The 23,640-nt window shown below is 34.4% G+C and overlaps 1 protein-coding gene and 1 pseudogene across 8 annotated transcripts in view; both read left to right on the top strand.

The window, feature by feature from the left end:
* CEP128 (centrosomal protein 128) overlaps positions 1-23,640 on the top strand; it is a 329,036-nt gene that overhangs the window by 71,686 nt on the left and 233,710 nt on the right. For all 8 annotated transcript variants that reach the window (XM_036218273.1, XM_036218272.1, XM_036218269.1 and 5 more), the window contains 3 exons: positions 2,238-2,312; positions 3,929-4,061; positions 10,469-10,620. In XM_036218273.1, coding sequence (XP_036074166.1) covers positions 2,238-2,312; positions 3,929-4,061; positions 10,469-10,620 — 360 coding nt within the window. The remainder of the gene's footprint in view (positions 1-2,237; positions 2,313-3,928; positions 4,062-10,468; positions 10,621-23,640) is intronic.
* Positions 16,293-16,411, top strand: LOC118601501 (annotated as a pseudogene).

Below are 23,640 nucleotides of genomic sequence, written 5' to 3'. Positions count from 1 at the left end.
AAGATTTTGAAAGTTATCTTCTGAAAGAGTAATGCCGTTTGGGGCCGGTGATATTTGTTGAGTGCCTGGAAAGTGTCTCTGAGATCAATTGTTAGAACACGGTGATGCCTTTATGCATTGATGTGGATTTCCTTGATTTGAAGGCTCTGCCGCTCTCTGCTACTTGCTCTTAGGAACATATACAGGTCATTTGCTTCCTTGTCATCTGGCCACTCTCCTTTTGAGGATGTGAGTTAAAATTTATGATTCCTTGCTGGGGAACATTCAAAGAGCTTGACTTTGCTGCAGGGTTTGGAAAGACTTATTGTTTAAAGGCTGGATATTTTGATATGTTAGTTTTCATTATAGAGGATAGTCATAGTGAACAGCCTAGAGGAAAAGTCCTTTGTTTTTATTAAATATTAAGAACGTTTTACATATATTCATGTCTGTGACTCTAATGGGGTCTAGCACGTTAGAATTAGAAAGAAATTCAGAGGCCAAATACTCCTTAGTTTGCAAATGAGTAGATTTGAGGACAAGCACAAGGTAATGAATTTCAAAGTGAAAATCTGCCCGATATAATGTTCTTTACTTCATTATTGCTTTTTCTGTCCAAAATTGCCCCTTTATTTTATTTCTCCAACCAGTGTCAAATTAAACAATACATTCATGCTGCCTTTACTGTATGTCAAGTCATCAGGTTTTCGCTTTGGGACTTAAGATGCTGATACACAACCCAGGGATTGTGACCAATAGGAGCCTTGGTAGATTTTGAAACTATTTTGAGTGAAGTGTGATTCCTTCCCTCTTTCTTTCTTTCTCTATAGAAACAAGAGAGCAAATCAGAAAATATTTTGTGTAGATTCTGTGATTTCACATAAGCTTTACTTTTTTAAAAAAATGACATTTATTTTACAAGCCACCCCTATAATTAAAATAACTTTTATAAATGGATTAAAATTTATTTTGAAATAACTATAGATTCATAGGATATTAAAACACAAAATGTACAGAGAGAGATCACATATGCCCTTCACTCAGTTTCCCTCAATGACGACATTTTGTGTAATTGTCATTCATTAGTAAAATCAGGAAATTGACATTGGTATAATCTACGGAGCTTATGCATATTTCACCAGCTTTATGTGCACTCATTTGTGTGTTGAGTGTGTGTGTGTGTGTATGTGTGTCTGTGTGTAGTTCTACAGTTTTATCTTATGTATAGATTCATGGTCCTGCCACCACAGTTAAGATACAGATTGTTCCATCACTGCAATGCTCCTTCATGCTACTCCTTGGTAGCCATACCCACCACATGTACAATTTTTAAAGGACTAGTATATGTAGATGGTAGAAGATGAGAAGAGCAAGTGTTTGGTCAAGAAATGCTTGCCCTGCTGTGTAAAGTCTTTCAAATGTAGGAAGTTATCCCTGGTAATAGCTCTCTTTCTGGTCCAGACCCCCTTTCTAATTTCTTTTACACGGTTCAGGGGAAGGTAAAAATCTTTTCCTGTGTTTGCTGGCTCTTGATTGCCTTTGGCTCAGAATTATCTTTATGCCAAGAAAGGCATATTTAGGGGTGACATATTCTGCTCCCCTTCACGTCTGATTATATTTTTCAACTTGAAGTAACCTAGGCACATGCTGAATTTGTAGGATATTTAGTCACCTAACTGGCACAGTTTTCATGGGTATTTATTTAAAGCAGTGTTATTCAGAAAAGTTTTAAATGTCTTATTCTGAACTTAAATATTTAAAAATTTTAAGAATGTTATGGATATTGGAAATAGTAGGAATATAAGAATATTAAGAATATATGAAATTGCCAATTGGATGAAACATACTTTGAATCATTGAATCTCTAAAGTTTTTATTCTAATTCATTTCATATGATAACTGTATGTACTAATTTAAGGAAAAAATTGCTTTAGGATGCGGATTAAAAATGATTTAGAACTGGAGGGAATCACAAAAGTTGTCTTATATAAAATCCTTTTTAGAGTCAACAGAAAGGAGAGCTAAGGAAAAGAGATTTAAATAACTGACTAGAACTCAGACCTCTTGAAGTCTGGTCTAGTTCACTTTTTGTTATGCAATTAACATTGTTTTAATAGAAACATTAATATGTGTTTATGGCAAAGTATTTATTTTTCCGCATTGTCTTCTAAAAACTTTTCCTCTTAAACTGTGCCCATATGATTTAGTTATCTTCTGCCTCATTGGACATTTTTCTTTATTCTCTGTTGAAACTCTAGCTTGAACAGGAGTTGGAGCTATCTCGAAGGTTATTAAATCAGTCAGAAGGCAGTAGAGAAACACTTTTGCGTCAGGTAAGTCTTTGCAAGCTATGATAATCTGCTTTTAAATTAAATCAAGACTGAGGCTTCTTCTCTATTTAATGTCCTGTGAAAGGAAAAACCTAGGTATAGAAAATTTTTATTTTTTGAGGAATGCATATCAGCAGACATAAGCAAAAGATGAAATCCTTTCAGGAAGGTTCAGAGAAAGCTGGTACAAAACACTGGCCCGGGTTTCCACTGTGACAGTGTGCCTTGCTGATTGCTGCTCCAATTTAGGACTTATCTCTCTTAGCATAACCAGTGTAAAAGTGAGACTGGATGTGTTAAGATAAAATTTTCCCAGGAGCTTACTTTTATTCAAAGAGGCATCGGAGAGTGAAGGAAGTAGTAAAATACATAAAACAGACATTTGCATGTTCAAGTTACTTTGTTTTGAATGCATCACTGTCTTTTGTTCACATTTTCAAGATGCTACCCACCCCTTTTTAGTCAAAGCTAAGGCTTAATTTTAAAGCATAACATTTTACAGCCTATTAGCTCCTGGTGGCAGTTTGGTGCTCCTGATATTTAAAGTTTGGTAACTTGAGATAGTCATCTTACATGTTTGATAAGGACTTGTGGGTTTCTAACTAACTGCCTCGCTGCCTATATTTAATATAAAATACAATTGTACATTCCTCTGGTTTGAGGCATGGGTTAGAATAACTCACTACATAATATGCTAGACAGGCAAAGATGTCAGATATCATAGATGTTTAGGTGGAGTATTACATTTTGACAATTAGTGCTGAAAATACACCATAGCACCTGTTTTACAAAAACTTTTAAAACTGTTCATTGGCTTTGTTCTGCAGCCAGTGATCCACTGGAATTAATGTTGGCCGAGTTCAGACTTTCTTTTCTGGAAATTTATATTTATATTCAATTTCATTATGATTTTTTGGAACTCTGACTTGTACTTTATAATCTCACCTTTTGAAGTAAGAGATTTCTGTGTCCAGGTTGTCATTATGACTTTAGCTGAGTCTTTTTGCTACCGCTAACTTGTTTAATGGTCACTGGGGAAATACCTGGTTTTGCCAGCCCATTTGCTCCTCTCTGGAAATACAAAGATGAATAAAATGTTCCCTGACCTCAAGGAGTTTACAGTTTTTTCAAAAGCATTTATTGCTTATTTATTTTGAGAGTACTTTGATATAAAAATATGCTAAGCCATGATCACTTCTCTTGAGTTTACCAAAAAAACAGATCTCTTCACATGAAAGAAAATAAGTGAAAAATATAAAAACATATAGTATTCAATTGGCAGTGGTTTGGGTTAATAGTAATAGGGGTGTACTGAGATCAAAATAAGGATTTTTAAAAAAATGTGGTTAAATTCTTTGTCACCATAAACCCAGAAAAGGGGAAAAGGCATTCTTTGCAGAAGGAATGGGAAGAATAAAGAAATAGAGCAGGAGACTATTCTGCAGTCCCTGGCATAGCAACAAGACGATTCACTGGACTTCACTGTGCTTATTTACAATAGCCCGGGAGAAGTAAATTTTTTTCCTTAGCAAAATAATTTGTAATAATTTGTGAGTGCAATTATTCTTTTCCTGCTTTTAAAACTCTCAAAAGTTTAATTTCTGTCTGTATGTATTTAGGTAGAAGAACTCCGTACACAACTTGTGAAAGCGGAAGGCGATCGAAAAGGTTTACAACATCAAGTATCTCAGATTTCCAGGCCACAGTCACACCATCAGGATGAACAAGGAAATGACTGGAGGTTTAGGAGAGGTATAATTCTGATTTGTACATGTGTAGGTTTTTTTTTTTTTTTTGATCTTTCGTAAATACTTCCTGCATTCCTTAGGTTGTGCTCTTGTCAGCTTATCTTGATATACTACTAGGTTTTCAAACAAGTTAATAATCATTTAGCATCTGATTTTTTAAAACAGATTTTATTTTTTAGTCTTGTGTTCATAGCAATATTGAGCAGAAGGTACAGAGATTTCTCATATACTGCCTGCTCCCACACATGCATAGCCTCCTCCATTTTCAATATCCCCCATCAGAGTGGTATGTTTGTTGTAACTGCTGAACCTATACTGACACATCGTTATCATCCAAAGTCCATGGTTTCCATTAGGATTCATTCTTGGCATTGTGTATTCTATGGGGTTGGATGAGCATAATGACATCTGTTCACCATTAAATGATCATAGAGTAGTTTCACTGCCCGAGATATCCTCTGTGCTCCACCTATATTATTCATTTCTCTCTCCCGTTTAACTCTTGACAATCACTGATCTTTTTACCGTGTCCATAGTTTTGCCATTTTGAGTCTCATGTGGTCGGAATCAGATGGTATGTAACTTTTTCAGATTGGCTTTTTTTACTTATTTGTATGCCTTTACGTTTCTTCCATGTATTTTCATGACTTGGTAGCTTGCTTGGGTGTGCACTCGCTCACTCTCCTCCAACGTCTCGCTTTTTTAAAGCATTATCTGAATGTACTATAGTTGTTTTATTCATTCATCTACTGAAGGACATCTTGGTTGCTTCCAAATTTTGGCAATTATGAGTAGAGTTGCTACGAACTAAACATCTGTGTTCAGGTTCTTGTGTGGACATAAGTTTTCATCTTCTTTGGGTAAATACCAAAGACTGCAATTACTGGATTGTATGGTAGGGGTATGTTTGTCTTTACAAGAATTTTCCAAACTGTCTTCCAAAGTGTCTGTATCATTTTTTATTCCTACCTTCAATGAGTGAGAGTTCCTGTTGTTTCACACCCTTATCAGCATTTGCTATTGTCAGCATTCTGGATTTTGGCCATTCTAATAGGTTTTAATTTGCATTTCCCTGAACACATATGATGTGGAGCTTCTTTTGTTTTGCTAATTTGCCATATGTATATCTTCTTTGGTGAGATTTTTATTGAGGTCTTTGGTTCATTTTTTAGTTGAGTTATTTGTTTTCTTGTTGGGTTTTGAAAGTTCTTTGTATATTATGGTTAGCAGTTTTTTTTTTAATCAGATATGTCTTTGCAAATAATTACTCACAATCTGTGGCTTGTCTTTTCATTCTCTTGACAATGTGTTTCACGGAGCTGAAAATTTAATTTTAATGAAGTCCAGCTTATCACTTATTTCTTTCATGGCTTGTGACTTTGGCGTTGTAGCTTAGAAGTCATTGCCAAACCCAAGGTCACTCAAATTTTTCTCCTATCTTATCTATAAGAATTTTATAATTTTGTGTTTTACATTTAGGTGTGTGATATGTTTTGAATTAATTTTTGTTCAAGGTAGAAGGTCTGTGTCTAGGTTAATTTTTCTGCATGTCTGTGTCCAGTTGTTCCAGCACCATTTGTTGAAAAACTACCATTTTTCCATTGTATTGCTTTTGCTCCTTTGTTAACTAACAGTTGACTAGTTTTGCGTGGGTCTGTTTTTGGGCTCTCTCTTCTGTTCTGTTCTGTTCTGTTCTATTCTGTTCTGTTCTGTTCTGTTCTATTATTGATCTGTTTGATTTTTGCCCTTACCACACAGTTTTGATTACTGTAGCTTTATAGTAAGTCTTAAAGCCAGATAATGTCAGTCCTCCAGTTTTGTTCTTTTACTTTAATATTGCATTGGCTATTCTGGATCCTTTGCCTTTCCATATAACTTTAGTCAGTTTATCAATTTCCAAAAAATGACTTTGTGGGAATTTGATTGGGATTGCATTGAATCTAATATATTAGGTTGGGAAGAGTTGACATTTTGACAATATTGATTTTTCCTATCCATGAACATGGACTATCTCTCCATTTATTTTGTTTATCTTTAATTTCTCTCATCAGAGTTTGTAGTTTTCCTCATAAGTTTTGTTAGATTTATACATAGTATTTATTTTTTTGGGTGCTAGTGTAAATGGTATTGTTTTTAATTTAAAATTTTCCTTGTTTATTGATGCTATTAGCATCAAATTTCGATGTCTTCTCTGATTGATTTTTAAACCCACTTCAATTGTCTGACCTATCTCATAGGACTTTCTCTTAGAAAAAGAGAAAGCCTGCAGTGGAATTTTTTCCAGCATCCTATTTCTGTGACTCTGTGTACGTGTGTGTGTGTGTGTGTGTGTGTGTGTGTGTGTGTGTACTTGTTCTTAAACTTAAATTGGAAATACCTTTAGTTTTTGCTTTCTCTTATCCCATTTTCAGTATATACAAACAATTGAAAATAAGATTCTGTCTTTTTTGTTATCTGAAGATTTGGTGACAAAAATTTATCACATTGAAAAAGTAGTCATGAATCATATATCTGGTTTTGTCCTGTGTTGGTAGGAGCACTTTGCGTTTGAGGAACATCAAAGACCTTTTCAGTTAGCGGAGGTGTTGCTTTAGGTGGTGGAGTCTAATAACTCTTGGAAATATTTCTTTTTGCAAGTTCAGATTCAACAGAAGTAGTGATAGTGAGATTTTATAATAGTTTCCAAAAGACTAGTCCTGATTGTCTATTCAGCTTGTGCATCACTTCAATAATAAAGTTTTCTACTCCTGTACCTAAATAATTGAGGAAACTCTAGCAAATGTTTGGTGTGCTATCAAATCCAAGGGAGGTAAACGTCTCCCCAGATTCCCCATGTATATCTCCATACGTTGCCTAATTAGAATTTCCATGTTGCTAGAAAGTCTTCATTGGATGGCAAATTCTGACATACCCATCTTAATGTATTTGCATGCTATTCAGTTCACGAAGTTTCATGTAATATTATGGTTTAAATGTATTTCATATCAAATATTTTAAAATTTATTTTTAAAAGTAAAATCCTAAAGTTTTATATTATTCATCAAATTTTCATAAAGATGCACATAGGAACTCTCATTTTGTTTGGAAAAAAGGCTCTGTGGTACATTTCTTATAGATTTTCTTTCCTTATAAAATATAGTTATTTTTGGTGTAAGTCTGAGGGCCAGAAGAATCTCATTTTTCTTAACCCAATTTGAAAAAAAGTCTAAACGTTTTCTTGTTAACATGATAATGGACTTATTCACCTTTTAACATTTCTAAAATTTTCATCTTTATAGAATACTTGTATTATTTATTTAAAAAATTGTACATAAGAAATCACACCCATTGTCACACTCTGGCTGCTGTTTGTTCCTCCACCCACTACAAGATGACTTCTACATCTCTTCTTTTTTTTAAAAAAATTAATCAATTAATTAATTTATGGCGACGTTGGTTGACGACATCCAATAAGTTTCACCTGTACAATTCAACAGTAAGTCATATATGTATTGCATTGCGTGCTCACCACCCATAGCCACCTCGCTTCTAAAGTTGACTTTGCTTAGTTTACTGGTGTCCTCAGTGAAATTCAAAGGAATCTTGCCATTACGTATCTTACTTGGCCCCTGCTTATTTCCTCTTTTTGGAACTCTCCCACTAACTTGTGTTTCTACCCTTCCATGGTTCTTCTGACTTAGTTGTTTTCATTCTTTTCATCTGAATCTTTTCTCTGTTCACAGTTTGTCTTTTAAGAGCTGGTGTTATCTAGAATCCTATTTATGACTTTTCTCACTTGGTACTTTCCCACAGTGGTTGTCATTTAATCTTATAGTGTAGTGATCATCTATATGTTATGCTCTCTAAATCTGGCTTCACTCTCTTAAACTTCAGCCCTCCAGATGGAGTTGTTTATTGGACACATGATGCTCAGCCAGCAGATTTAAATCTGAATTCATCCTTTCCTCAAAATCTAGTATTTCTTGTCTCAATGATGGCATCATCTTTTATCCAGACATCCAAGCCTAAAATGCAAAGAACATCCAAAATTATTCCTTCTCTCCTTTATCTAATTTGTCCTGTAATCCTGCGTATTTATAGATCCTGATAGTTCTTGCATTTGCCTCATCCTCTTTTTTATTCCCACTACCCCAGTTTAAGCACGCTTCATCTCATCTGTATTACCCTCCTACCTTGTCTTAGTTTAGTTCCCCTGTAGTCTGTCTTCTGTACTGCTACTGTAGGAACCCTTCTAAGACACACGCCATTCAATTTACTCTCTTGGTTAAAACCTCTCATTATAATTTATTGAGTTCTTAGCCCATATGCGGGCATTATGCTACTTATTTTACAATGCCTCCTTTAGTTCTTGCAACTACTGTATGAGAAAGGTACAATTTTTGTCTTAATTTTAATGATTTTTTTTTTTAAAGGCCTAAGGAACAAAGAGATTGAGTACCTTGCCTAAGGTCACATTTGTGGGGTGTAGCATCCTCAAATCTTTTTCTCCCCAAACTTGAGCTCTTAACTGCTATCCTTTACTAACTCATCACTGTTTGTAGCAAGCATTCATCAAAATGGAGTGTATGAGACAGACGGTTCATTGGGTGGGGGAGAAGAGTGTTTGTAATATTATTTATATTTTATATCTTACGTTTTATGTGTTTTAGTTTTGCTAGATGTCTCATTGTATCTATATGTATGCATATATATCTATATGTTTTTATATATATCCATACTAATATTTATATGTATCTGTATTATGAAGCATACCCAAATATTATGTCTCCACACTAAATATATATACATTTCCTAAAATATACATGTATCTATATATATTTATACCTGTATTTATATGTATTCATATCTCTATATTTAAATATTTATACTAACATTTTATATACATATATGTACACTAATATATTATGAAACATGTTATATGCACACATATACCTGTATATTTATAAAATAAAACATTTATAAAATGAATGAATACATATAAAGAATGAAGACATTTATACTTAAATATGCATATCTTAGCTTGCAGACTGAGCAGGGATTGGCAAAGTGTGGTCCATGGGCCAAATCCAGACTTTCGTAAATAAATTATATTGGAATATAGCTACTTCCATTCATTTTTGCATTGTGTAGTTTTCTTTTGTAATACAATGGCAGAGTTGTATCTGATTCTTCACAGAAAATGTTTGTTGATTCCTTGCGTGGGGGGTAATTTCTAAGCTCCGTAGCAATGCGTAAACTCCCTACTGACTCGCCTTTTTCCTCCTTTGTATGTGTCAGCTATATAAAACTACTGTGTGTGCAGTTAGTTAATATTAAATCTAATTTTGTACTTCGGTGCTTTATGCTATTTCCTTTCTCTGAAATATCTCCCCAACTGCATCTCCTTTGCTTGGTGAAACTTTGTAGCCATTCTTTAAATCTGACTTAGTTCCCAATTCTTCCTACCTAAGTTTCTCACCATGAGTTAACCGTTCTATCTTCTGTACTATTTCTGTATAATAACTGTTGTTATACAGAAATGTCTATATAGTATCTGTCGGTATTCTTATCGTGCTATTAAAATGCCTATGTATCTTCCAAGATGTTCTATTTTAAACACTTTGATATTTCCAACGTTGGAGTGTGTCTTATGAATGATCTATAAATTTATTTTGTAGTGTTTCCTTCCATCTTTCCTTTTCTGGAAAGAAAACTCCTGGTAAAACAGTAGTTTTAAATTGATAATGTATGTTCCAACTTTTGACATCTTAGATTCAAGGAACTAGTTTATGTCTTGTTTCTATTCTTGGAGTGTAAGCTCATTGAGAAAGGGTTTTGTGTTATTTACCTTTGAAGAAGAGGGTATTACATTGTGCCTTACATCATAAAACAAGTATTTCATGTTGAATTAAATACTAAGTTAGTTTATATTCAGCGATGTAATTTCAGGTAGCAATCTCCGCAATAAATAAGTTACTGGTCATACATAATTAGATTTAATACCATCATTTTGTTTTTTGCTGCAAGAAAAGCATTATGTGTGAACTGAGTAACTTCAGTTGGGAGTAGCATAGTTAAAAATTCTTTTAGTATTTTTGTTAGAGTTTGAAGATAATGTAGGGATGTAAGAAAGTGAGAAAAAAAAAATGTGCAGGCTTTCCTGAAATAAATGGTCCTAGAAATCAGATAACATTTTTTAAGTTTTAGTATCAAAGTGGAATAATGTTTAAAAACTTGGCACTGTATATCTTTTATAAAACTGCATGAGACTTGAAACAATAGACTGGCAAATTCTGAAGTCTGTTGAATGACAGTGTTAATAAGTGGATTATGTCAGCTGGAATATTAAAACATCAAGGCTTTGTACCATTCGAAAGCACATTCTTCTGTGGATAAAGAACAATCATCAAGCTTTACATTTTCTCTTTTAAGGGGTTGAGTGGGAAAAAGAGGATCTGGAGAAGCAGATGTCAGATCTGCGAGGACAGCTGAGCGTCAGTGCGGTGGCGTCTGAGCTGGAGGAAGTGAAGCGGTGCATGGAGCGAAAAGACAAGGAGAAAGCACATTTGGCAGCACAAGTAGAGGTGACATTGCTATTTTAAGTTGTATTTCAAAGACTTTAGTTTTGTTTCACAGAATTGCTTAATGAAATTTTAATGTAAAGATTGTGATATTTTATGAACTCTGGGTATAGATAATGTAGTTATGTATATGACTGGTTATATATAGAAATTTCTGAGGATCCATTCCTCTTTCATTTGGACCTCAAAACCAGGAACCTATTAAACTTGAAAATATTTTTGTTTTAGTAGCAATGAGCCCTTCCTACGGACAGAATGTACCTTTCTACTCTGAAGGAACAGTGAGTTATCATTATTTTGGGGTGAAACAAGTAGAAATCTCAGTGAAAAGGTATTACTGATGTTTCTTCTTTGGAACTGTAGAGGTTTTCGAATATCTAGCTGTTCTCCATGAGGAAGAGTCGCAATGCCTGTGTTAATTTAGGGTCACGTGGTAATCGTCAATGATGTAGCAACCTTGAGTGAAGTGTCACTAGGCATCTAGCATTTCCTGCTCACCTTTTATCTATCACAGATGAGGGTAATTATCAGAAAATGTAAAAAGTCACAGGTAAGAACTTCATTAAATGGGAACGACTTAATTTCAATAATTTTGCAAATTAGATCAAACATGGATGACATATTTGGAAATAGAGATGCATCAGTCCTCCTCTGTATCTGATTTTGTTTAGTGAAGTTGTGTTGTAGTTGTGATAAGCTGCTGTATTTGAAGATGTCCCTAAATTATAATGATAGGTAGAAAATTGGTGTTAAAAGTATCTGATCTTATATAATCCAAAGGAAATATTTAATGTTACTCCAGTCTGAGTTTCTCTTTCATCTTGTCAATGTGTCAGTAGAAAATGTATTTTAGATTTGCTTCAAGATTCAGATTGTAAAGATAATGAAATATTGACATACTCTTTACAAAGCCCTCTACATGTTATAATTACTTATCAGAAATATTCTCAGAGCAATTGTAATTGTAGGACTTTTAAAGTTTGCTTCAAGGATATTATTTCAGCCCTTGATCCTGCTGACAAAAGTGCTAAGATACGATTATTTTTCCAAAATTAAGTATTTGAAAAAACTGTGCTAATAAGTATCAAAGGGAGAAAAATCTCTTTGCTAAGTTGTTTATAACCTCATGTCGGGTTGTTCTTCCTCCTCCTTTCTTCCCTTCCTTTCCATTGTTCTTTTTTAAATTTACTACTTGTGGAATAAATTGGAAAAGGTTTCAAATACTTAGGCATTTAAAAAATTACTTATAATAACTTAATAATGCTCTCATTCAAAGAGCCTGGCTTTCCCCCTGTCCTGACTTAATAGTTCTTTCACATTTTCACATGGGTTAGGAAAGAGTTGGAGTTCTCTGAGGTTAGTTTGGATTAACTGAATAGGTTTGGATTTGAAAGACAATTGGAGAGAAAGGTCAAACATTTACTCACATATCAAATACGTAATGAATGGCTGTTACATTCCAGGCACTATTCTAGGTGCTGGTGATATAGCAATGAACAAAAACCCAGCAAATTTTCCTGTCCCCGTGCAAGTGACTTTCTAAAATTGATGCAGAAAATTCTTTGAGTTTGTCTCAAGTGTAATTGAAATTCCTTTTGGATGATGAAAGATTTTTTTTTTCCCCCAGTTGCCATTGAAAGAGGTAATCACAAAACGACATCACTCATCCTGGCAGAAATTACCATTACGCAGTTTTTTTCCCCCGATCTTCTTATTTTTTTAAATAAAATAATTTAAATTTATATCAATTGTTTTAGATTTAGTGACACTTCTGATTATGGCTTGTTTATTTTTCATACTCTGTGGACGCCCATTGAATATCTTTATGCCCAAGCTGTTCTCAAAGTGACATCTAGCGTAGACTTTGTGAGAGATGCAAGTCATGGATCACTCAGTTTAACCTCTAACAGTTGGGAATTTTATTGAAATTTAATTGACAAGCATTTAGCTTCTGCTTTAATTTTAGAAAATACTGGATAATAAGGGACTGTTGCCTTTTATGTTCTATAAAAAATGGAAGTTAATCTCCTTTAGTTGATTTTTAGAGATCAAACATAAATAAGAAGATGCATAAAATGAGATTCTTGGTCAGGCCCAAGAACATATGTATAGTCCATTTCTTATGATTTGTTGGATCACTGTCTTCCTCTTTAACCTTGACTTTCTGACGCGTCTCCTGTAGAACCTCTTACACAGTCTTATTCCTCATGTTTTTCTTCAACTTCCCTCCTCCCATCTGTTTTGTTTTTGTTGTGTAAGTTCTAAACCTTTTCCTTCCTGAAGACGTCTTGGATTATATAAGTTGCAAGTGATAATCCTTCCTTTTGAACTGCCTTTTTGCCCAACTTCACTAATGTTCTTATGGCACCTTCCTCACACCATCTTAAAGTAATCCGGGATATTTCTTTAAGATTTCGGAGTGGGTTGAAATAAAGGAGGAAAGAGGCTGCAGAAGAAGGCTTCCCTGTCACCAGAAGAGATGCAACCTTGATGTCCTTACCTAGTGAAGACATCACATTTCAAGGTCTTGTCCTCATTTTGGAAACTTGAGTTTTCTGTGTCCTAGAATTAATATGATCTGGGAGTCTGGTTCTTGTTAATAGTGAAATTCGCAAGAGAGCAGTATATGAGTGCCAGTTCATCGGCATACCCTGTGGGGTTCCTATATGGGTATTTAAACACCATTCTTCTATGCAGGGCATTTTTCTATGCCTAGTTTTTAGAAAGCTGAATTAGTACTCTCCCCCTCCAAATTGCTTGATGACCCAGAATCGGAGAATAACAATGTCCGAAGGACTGTTCATGGCTATAGTAAGGTTCCACCACCTTCCACCTCTCTTTAAGAGTTCTTATAACCAGGTATCTGATTTACTTTGCCAGATTCTGGCTTTAATCCTGCAGTGTGTTGAACTGACTTTTTTTTTTTTGGTCTTTCTGACAATCTTATCCTCTGCTTGCACTCTGATGCTCAACCTTCTGTTTACATTTTCTTTTGATGCGTTGCTGTACATAGATCTTGCTCTGGGCCATTTACCAGTTACATTGATGTTACCTTCAAACTCATGGCATTCTGGGAGCCACTTATGAATGAAAGACGTACATCTTTTTTCAGATCATAGATGAGTCTGGGTTAAGAGGCAGGTCTTATCTCTGTATCTTTTTGTGTCACCCAACAGTGTCTTACCCATATTAGGCACGAAATTACTATTTGCCGACTGAAATAACATATTGTAGAACATTTTATGGTTATTTTTAAAAGGTAACGTTGTCCATTCTTTAAGAGCACATTAATTTCTAGAGGAGTTGTCAGTATTCAAGGGGACCTTTGCTCTTTCTCACTAATTGCATTAGTTTTTGTTGATCCGGAATATACATTTTAAGTAGTTATTTTACACTGGGGGAAAAACAGTGAAAATAGCTTATAAAAAACCCAAATGAAAGCTACATTAGAGTTTGCATAATTTACCTTTCAAATCGTACCTAAGACCTTAAATATGTATATGCATGGAACATTTTTTTCTTCTTCTAAACTTGAGTTGAACCTCATTAACCTTGATAGGCTATTTGTATTCATAAGAATTCCAAGCATCCTTGATCAATGATTCCCCCTGATTTAATCTCAGCCTCCATCTTCCATCAATTTATTCTTCTTGAAAAAAAATTTGACTTTTAAATTCAATAAAGAACTTCAAAGAAAAAAAATCAAGGTGCTGTACATAATTTAGATTAAATGTTGAAAGTGATAATTGAGTGACAACTGACATGATTATTCATCAGCAGAAACTTGGGACTGTAGGCCAGAATTTGCTTTTAAAAAGAGAAAGGGTAGTGGAAAATAAAAACGATAATTAGGATTTTTTAAAATTTTGTTTTGTTTTTGATGATTACTTTAATAGAAACTGAAGGAAGGTTGTTCCTTTTACCATGCTTTTAGAATAAACTCTTTTGATTCTTGCATTTCTTCTTAAGAAATGTACTTTACAATGCAATAATGCCACCTTCAATGTTACTTTTAAACCTTTCTTAGAGACCTGTGGTCTAAGACATCTTAATTACCCTGCCTATAATTTTCTATTGTACTTCTTTTTATCTTAATAATTTCTTTCTTATCCAAGTGTTGTGAAATTGAGTATTATTTGAGTATTAAGTAATTTTTACTCAGATTTTAAACAGGTTAGATTATAAAGAAATCAAATATTGGCAGCAAAACTTTATAGGCAGAGGCTAAAAGTTTTAAACCTAGTAGAGGTGAGATCTGCTTGTTATTAACCCAACTCTGACTTTGGGGCAAATTGCTAAGTTCACAATACTATACTATACTTCAGCTTCTTCGTAAAGATGACTATTGATGGGATGGTCTACAAGTAAAAACTAAAACTAAATAAATCTTTATACTTCTTGGAATATTTAGTTTAATTCTCAGATCTTCCGTCTATAAGGGAAAATAGGAATTTTAGGAGTTGTAAAAAAAGGGCAGTCTTTCTGTTTTCTCTGACTCAGAGTTACATGAATATTTTCCCGAAGCCAGAAAGTAGTAGACCAAATATTTTAATTTTACCTTTAAATGGTCACTGATATTTATTGTCATTTGTCATTTGAATGTGGCAAAGAATTTAGGAATAAAACTGTCCATTTCAAGTTTTTTTTTTGTTTTCTGGAATCTTGATAATGTCTGACCTGTGTTTTACATGTAAATTAAATATATAGGTCTTTGTGAGTCTTTGTGTGTATGTAATGTGTGTATGTGTGAGCATGCGTGTGCACCTGGGTGCATACAACACGCAGGAGTGTGAGGAAAGGGAGAAATGTATATTCCTCACAAAATAACAACGTGTTGATAATTTATAGTAGATAGAGATAAATTTAATATTTAAGCAGTTGTAAAGATAAAATACAGCATTGGGAATAGTTATTGAAGGGCTTGCTATGGAGAAATGGAGGATATGAAACAAATGAGGTAATATCATTGCAGAAGCTAAGTAATTGATATTCAGTTCTTAACTTCCACAAATACCATTAAAAGGGAGATAGTAGACTTTATAGTGAAATTTTAACTGTTCATGTATTATTTCTGTAGTCTTTATAGTTTCCTTGTCTTTAGAGTGATTTGAATTTGGTAGCATATCATTTTAAGTAGAAAATGAAATTCTTTATTAGATGTTTGTTTTCAGGCAGCTTTCTACAAGGAGAAATGAGATCGTTCTTAGAAATGAGCATGTACTTAGCCTGAAACAACAAAAAAAAGTCAACAGGTCTATTATACTCTTGAAAATGTTCAAATAGTATAAATTATCTTTGTAAACAAGCTAAATTATTCATATGCACCGAGAAAACATTGTTTTAGTTTTTAATAAGTAACACATGGCTAACATAAAGGTCAATGTTAGTGTTTTCAAATGCATTAAATGTATTTAATTTCTAGTACTTCACTTGGTTGAAGTATGTGTTTATATCATGCAATATTTCATTTTTAGGGAACTGATAATGATAAGATATTGGACTATAGCTTGCTCTTTCTTAAAGGAGATTAACAAACTAGGTAAACTTTTAGCAGTTTTGATTGAAGAATAGTTTCTGCTTTTGTTAGTGGTGGACTAGCTTATTGCAGAACAAAGCTCATACTGAGAAACACTAGAAAAACTTAGTAAGACATACGTTTTAAAATATCTGTTTGCATCTATGGCTATGCCACCCTGAACAAGCCTGATCCTGTCTGATCTCGGAAGCTAAGCAGGGTCGGACCTGGTTAGTACTTGGATGGGAGATCACCTAGGAAGACCAGGTGTAGTAGGCATAAAAAAATTTTTTTAAAAAAGGATTGTAAGATGAAAAGCCCTTGCAATCTGTGAGGTCAACCAAGGTTGCCTTGCCTAAAAAAAAAAAAAAAATCTGTTTGAACTTATCAATTACTCGTACAAGGACGGGAGGTGTCAAGTATTCTGTTAAGGAGGGGACACAGGGTGATGGGTCTGACATTTGACACCACTTTTTCTCTGAAATGTTTTCTGAATCACAAACTGAGCAGAACTTACAAGGGAGCTTAGGCCCATCGAAGAGGAAGAGTCTTCATAAACATCCAACCCTTTCATTTGGTGTGCCCAAAGGGGTAAGCTCCACTAGTCTGAGCGATCTGAAAAGGCGCTAATAGCCACAAAGACTTTAGCTTTGAATATGCTTTGACGTTATCTGTCCCTGTCCTAACTGCCCACCTCAACAAAAGTAAAAGTTTTGGGGAAGAAAGCTATTATCATTGGAGCACTCATATATTACTCTATAAAGGCATACCTCCTTTTATTGCGTTTTGCTTTACTGCACTTCGCAGATTCTGTATTTTTTACAAATTGAAGGTTTGTGGAAACCGTGTGTCGGGCAAATTGAAAAACTTCCGGAAAAGATTTACTATTCTAGATGCCATTAAGAACATTCATGATTCATGGGAAGATGTCCAGATATCAACATTAGCAGGAGTTCCAGCCCTCTTGGGTGATTTTGAGGGCTTGGGACTTCAGTGGAGGCGGTAACTGCGATGTGATGGAAGCAGCATGGGAACTAGAATTCGAAGTGGAGCCTGAAGATGTAACCAAACTGCTGCAATCTCATGATAAAACTTAACGGATAAGGAGTTGCTTCTTATGGTGGAATCTGCTCCTGGTGAAAATGCTATGAGGATTGTTGAAATGGCAACAAAAGATTTAGAATATTATATAAAATTAATCTATAAAAGCAGCAGCAGGGTTTGAGAAGACCGACTCCAGTTTTGAAAGAAGTTTTATTGTGGGTAAATTGCTGTCAAACAACATTGCATGCTACAGAGAAAGCACTCATGAAAAAAGGAAGTCACTTGATGTGGCGGACTTCATTGTTTTATTTTAAGAATTTGTCATAGCCACCTCAGCCTTTAGCAACCACCACCCCAGTCAGTCAGTCAGCCACCGTTGACTCCAAGGCAAGACCCTCTACCAGCAAAAAAGATTAGGATTCATGGAATGTTCAGATGATGGTTAGCATTTTTTAGTAATAAAGTATTTTTTAACTAAGACGAATACATTGTTTTTTAGCCATATGCTATAAATGCTCTCGCACACTCCATAGACTACAGTATAGCTTAAACATAAGTTTTATAGTCACTGTTTTGAATTCTCATTGGTACAGAAAGTGCTCTGATTTTATTTTGTCTGAATACGGTATGACTGTATGCTGGAAGAGAGGTGGTGGGATTTGGTGTTCCTGGACTTAATATTAAGTGGCTGATTAAAGAAACATCTCTCAAAGCTATCCCTTTCCATTTCCACTGGAATCAAAAAAGCTACTATTATTGTTAATTTTTTTTTTTTACTGCAGTACAATACACATATCATAAAATTCACCATCTTAACCATTTTTAAGTGCATAGTTCAGTGGCATTAAATACATTCACATTGTTGTGTAACCATCACAACCATTCATTCCCTCTGAAACTATATCTATTAAACAATAACTAGCCACTCTACCCTCCCCTCAGTCTCTGGCAACCACCATTATACCTTCTGTCTTTATGATTTTTCCTGCTCTAAGTACCTCATATAAGTGGAATCATATAGCACTTGTCTAAGTGTTTGGCTTATTTCACTTATCTTAATTTCTCAAGGTTCATCCATGTTGTAGCATATTGCACAATTTCCTTCCTAGTGAGGCTGAGTAATATTCCATTGTTGGCATGTACCACATTTTGCTAATCTATGCATCAGTTGATGGACACATGGGTTGCTTCCACATTTCAGCTATTGCGAATAGTGCCATTGTGAACATATGGGTACAAATATCTCTTCGAGACCCTGCTTCCAGTTCTTTTGGGGATATGCCCAGAGGTAGAATTGGTGGGTCATATGGTAATTCTGTGTTTAATTTTTTGAGGAACAACCATACTGTTTTCTACAGTGGCTGTACTATTTTATATTTCCACTAACAGTGCACAAGGGTTCCAATTTCTCCACATTCTCACCAACACTTGTTATTTTCTGTTTTTCTTTCTTTCTTTTTTTTTTAAATAGTAACCATCCTAATGGGTTTGAGTTGGTATCTCAAAGGATTATTATTTTTGTTTGAAACTATTTACTTTTAAAAATATGGTGCTATTTTATCTCATTTACCCTTACTTAGGTTCTCTTTCTCCTCCTTTCTAAAATAGAAAAATTGATTCCTCCCAAGCACACAACATTACTGTATCATCTAAGAAAATGTGTCTGATCTGCTTCAAATAAACTGTAATGCTCTATAATAATATAAAGCGATAATATTAAGTGTTATGTGACATTTAGTTTCTCCTCCTTGCTATATGCCATGTAATTAGAAATAAAATAATATTTCTGTAGTTGAACTATGTAATTTATCTTAGTGCTGTCAGCTGCCACATCAGTGTTGGTAAGACACAGGTGTCTTTGGCCTATCATATTTCATAGCAAACGTATAACCCCAGGTTGTTCCACCATAATCAAAAGCAGTCCCAAATACCAACCTGCTTAAAGTAGAGCGGTTTTATCCTATTTATATTCAAATTTTTCTCCTCTCAAAGTGCCTACTTTAGTTAAACCTCAGAGTTACAGGGTTAAAATTAACAATCTAATAGAGTGTGAGAAAAATTAAGAAAACACAAATGTACTTTTGAGATGTGTGTGTCAGGGTCAGAATTTCCCTAGTGTGTTACTGAGCTCTAAATGTTAATTATATGCTCCTTTGTGTTTTAAGTTAAACACTCCGAAAAAATGTGTATTTAAAATTTCCTTGTAGTGAACATCATGGCTAATGAAACAGAAGTTAATATTTTATTTCTTCACAAAGAGATGAATGTATTTAATTAATTGAACATTATTTTCTGTACTTTGCTTAAGCTTAGTATTATGTTTCATTAAAAAGTACAAGGAAACTGTAGTTGTATGAAGCAGATATGTTCTCACAGGATTTGTGGAGAAATAATTATTTTTAATCAGTTAGAAAGAATGAGGAACCTATTATTTGGAATTAATATCTTTTCTGTGTCTTTGCTTTATTTGGCAAAAAGAAAATGATATTAGTATATGTGGTCAAAATTAGTATAATAGCAAAAACAGAAAGTTATATTTTCAAAGGAAGAATATTTGTGATGTAGTTACTGCAGTAGTTTCTGATGTTTTATGTGGCCGATCCCTAACTATTAAGGGTTTGAATCACTTTTTAAAGATTATTAATATGTGTTTTGCATGAGTTAAAAAATAATCGATGCACAGATTTTAAGTATATATTCTACTTTCAACCAAACATGAGCTTTAAAAAAAGTTTTAAATCTGTGATCCCAATGAGGGATGGCTTAATTTAGCTGCTTTTAGGAATATTTCTGGGCCACTAAACTTGTTTTGATTGATCTGAGTTCTTCTATTCAAAAAGACTTACCCTTAGTTCTCCTGACTATGAGAAATTGATTAGTTGTCCTCTCAGTATCAGTTTATAAAATACCTAAATTATACCTAAATGAATGAGTTCATCAAGACATGCAAGAGTATGTCAAGCTAATTTCCCAGCAGAGGCGAGTGGGGCATGGCTTAATTGAGAATCTGAGAATTTCAGGTGAAATCCTATTAAGTCTGTTAGGTTTTTCGTATGTTTATTTGTTTATTTACTCAGTAAAAGCAAAACTTTTATAACATCAGTTAGGGTGTAATACAGGAAATAGAACTGCTCTAGGTATTTTATGCAATAGTTGTTTACATTATTGACAGTCAGACATGGCTCTGCCTGGGCGTCCAAGAAATGGTAGCACAAAGTGGGAGATTTGCTACAGAACAAAATGAATTATACCTTTATGACCTTTCGTGGCCAGCTGCAAAAGGCCAAATTAACAAGTATACGATCCCTGCCTTACTTCCACATTCTCAGTCTCTGCACTGCGTCTAATTTGTCCTCAAAACCTAGTTCAGGGGAGTGCTGAGCATTCGGTTCTGTAGCCTCTATGAAATTGGAGTGTGTATTAGAAGGAGGTGGGGATAGGGGCTGACTGCTGGTTGGGTCATACACAATAGTGCTAGTATTCATGTTTTCCTTCTGTTGAGAAACAGGACCTGGCTTGTATTTTTCATAGCTCTTGAGCCTAGCCTTGTGTCTATGGTTGACAGTGAATGCTGGTTGAATTCATGTTAACCTAATTTCACATTTACAAATACACATTCATGCATTAGTAACATATTCAATCTGTAGTTTCTTTGCAGGGATTTTTTTTTTAAGCTTCCTGTCCATTTTAGTTTAGATAAAACTAAATCATCTGTAAATGCAATTAACTGGTCATATGGAAACTAAAATGTTCCAGTGTGCCGGAGAAAAGTTTAATTTTAATAAATACAGAAAATAGAAAGGAAATGTTAATTTTTTCCCTCCTGTTCTTGAGTCTCAGTCATCTTCCTCACTGTAGTATTTGCATCTCCTTTTGGATATAACATCTCTGTTCTCTTTAGTCAGTGTTTTCATGTCCCTTCATTAAGGAACTCATATTTTAGGCTTGAATTAGTCTAATCTTTGTTCACAGAGTCAGTACAGAAGATGATTAATTGAATTCTATTTCAGATGGTGTTCTACTTGAGGCTTGTTTGCTGTTTATTAGCTTTAATGTCACTGTTTTTGTTCTTGTAAATAATAGAGCTTTATATGCCTATGCTTTAAACATAACTTTTGTTTCAGTGTATCATTTTGATACATTCAGACAGTTGCTACTTTTCACTGTACTGGGTTTCTAGAAACTGGGATGTTAAGCAGATTATTCAATTATGGTTTGTATGTTTTTATATGAGAAATATTGTAATTAAGAATTGTACTTCAGACCAAGGAGTTTTTACCTAAACACTTAAAATGAACTTGTCATCAATGCCAAGATATAAAAACTCAATCTCTATAATAAAATGAAAAATTATTCTTTATTTTCAGTAAAATGCATATCATACAAACACTCACATAATCTCATAGTGTGGGTTTCCTCTAGTATACTAAAGTGTGTGTACGTGCGTATGTGTGTACTACAACTCTTGCATCATACATTCGATGTACCTAAAAATGAAAAGATATCTATTCTAAACATTAAAATAAAAATCTATAGTTAATATATTTTCCTCTAGAATTTAGAAGGGGCTTTCGCAGATAATATCATACTGTTTGGGAAAATGGAATAAATTGAACAAGTGGCTTCTGCTCCTCACTAATTTTTCTTTGCTAAATAGAGAATTTACAAATAAATGTATTTCTATTTGGCTTGGCCCTAATTTGGGATTATTCTTTTTAAACATTGCAGAATCAGAGTATTTTGAATTTACAAAAGGCTTTATTTATGAACGTTTGGATTCTCTTGTTAATTTTTTCCCTCTTACCCACTCTTCTCTCAACCCCCCTTTCCTACCAACACCAATGTTAAGTGAAAGAAGGTGTTCTCGGACCGCAGAGGGCAGAAGTGTGGGTGGTCGTTTGAATTCTGGGATTGGCTGACATGGGCATTCATTTTCTCTCTCTGTTTCTCTCTTCCCTGTCCCTCCCTCCCTTTCTCTCTTTCAATTTATTATTTTCAGTAGCAACTGTTGAATTATCTTCCTTTTGTTCCTTTAGCCACCACCTCATGGTATTTGCTCAGGGCTCTTTTTTTTTTTTTTTGGACAAAGAATAATTGTTAGAAAACATTATATAATCAGATAGAGGGCCACTGAGGAAAGAAATGTAAGTATAGATTAGGTGGCATAAATTGGAAAGAGAGGCAAAATTTGAAATAGAGAACAAAGAATTGTTCATATATATCACATTTATTAAAAATAACCGATGTGTCTGTCTCCCCAGCTGGGTCGTATGGTTCTCTGGAGCAGTAGCATCTTGAGCCATGCCATCGGATTCATCTTATTCAGCTCGGATGCTGCTGAGTGCAGGGAACGTTTATTGGACTGAGTAGAAATATACCTGTACTTTATTCAGAAAGACTGAAGAGTTTTTTCCCGGTCTCTTAAATGCCACAGTTGGTTCTTACCTATTATAAGCTAACTTCATAGACCGTGATTGCTAAAATTGAATTTAGATAAGAATCGATTCTTCAAGTCCATTCAAATTTTCAGTAATTTTTAATGTTGCCGTAATAGTTTGATATCCTAGTGTTAGCATAATATCCTTTGGTGATTAATCTATTTCGAGCATGTATCTGATCATCGTATTCTGTTGCTAAAAAGCCTCTGAAAGCTCAAACTGGATTTAAGCATCCCCCTAGCCTGGTTTCTGAGCTTACTTTCCAATCTTTTTTTAGCCGGCTTGAACTATGACTCTTCATGAGCATCCTCTGCTGGCCCACTCTGTGGCCTTTGCCCATGCTGTCTTTGGTCGTGAATGCTCATCTTCTTTCCATTAGGGACCCAATCTTTTCTTCGCACTTTAGCTCTTTATGAGGTCTTGTTGATCAGTTTCTTTATGAGGTCTTGTTGATCGTTTCTCTTGAATTTACTAACCCAAATCCTGTTTCTACTTGCTACCATTGATGTTGCTTCCCTCCCGCTCAATTGTATTTGCTGTAGTCTGTATTTCTCATGCACTGCTTTTCTCAGTGTCTTGAGCATAGAAGGGGATAATAGTCTGTGCCTGGTTTTGTTTTAACCCAAGTCAACCTTATGCTGTGATTTTTCTCTCTCAGTTTCAAAAAAGTTCCAGAAACATCTAGAGATTGTATAATTCATATTCAAGATTTCCTCCTGTCTAGAAAGAAACATGTCACCTTATTTAATCATTAGGGAGTTTATTCAGCTAGTATCCTTGTCAGTAATGTAGTGAAGTGGAATCAATATTAGTTTGAATATTAGAGACCTGTGGCTAGTCCTTTCTCTGCCTTTCTCTAGCTCACTTGTCTTGGATTGATCACTTAACTCCCTTTGTCTCAATTTTCTCATCTCTGAAATGTAGGCTTTGGATTACCTCTCTAATTCTAATATTATTTCTTGTTAGTAATTAAAACTTATCATTGTCGTGTTCCTAAAATGTGCTAATCACTCTTCCTGGTGTTTT

This window comes from Rousettus aegyptiacus, unplaced genomic scaffold, assembly GCF_014176215.1.
Source record: "Rousettus aegyptiacus isolate mRouAeg1 unplaced genomic scaffold, mRouAeg1.p scaffold_m13_p_3, whole genome shotgun sequence".
NCBI lineage: Eukaryota > Metazoa > Chordata > Mammalia > Chiroptera > Pteropodidae > Rousettus > Rousettus aegyptiacus.
The sequence above is the reverse complement of the archived record's forward strand: the minus strand, read 5'-3'. Positions and strand labels throughout refer to the sequence as shown.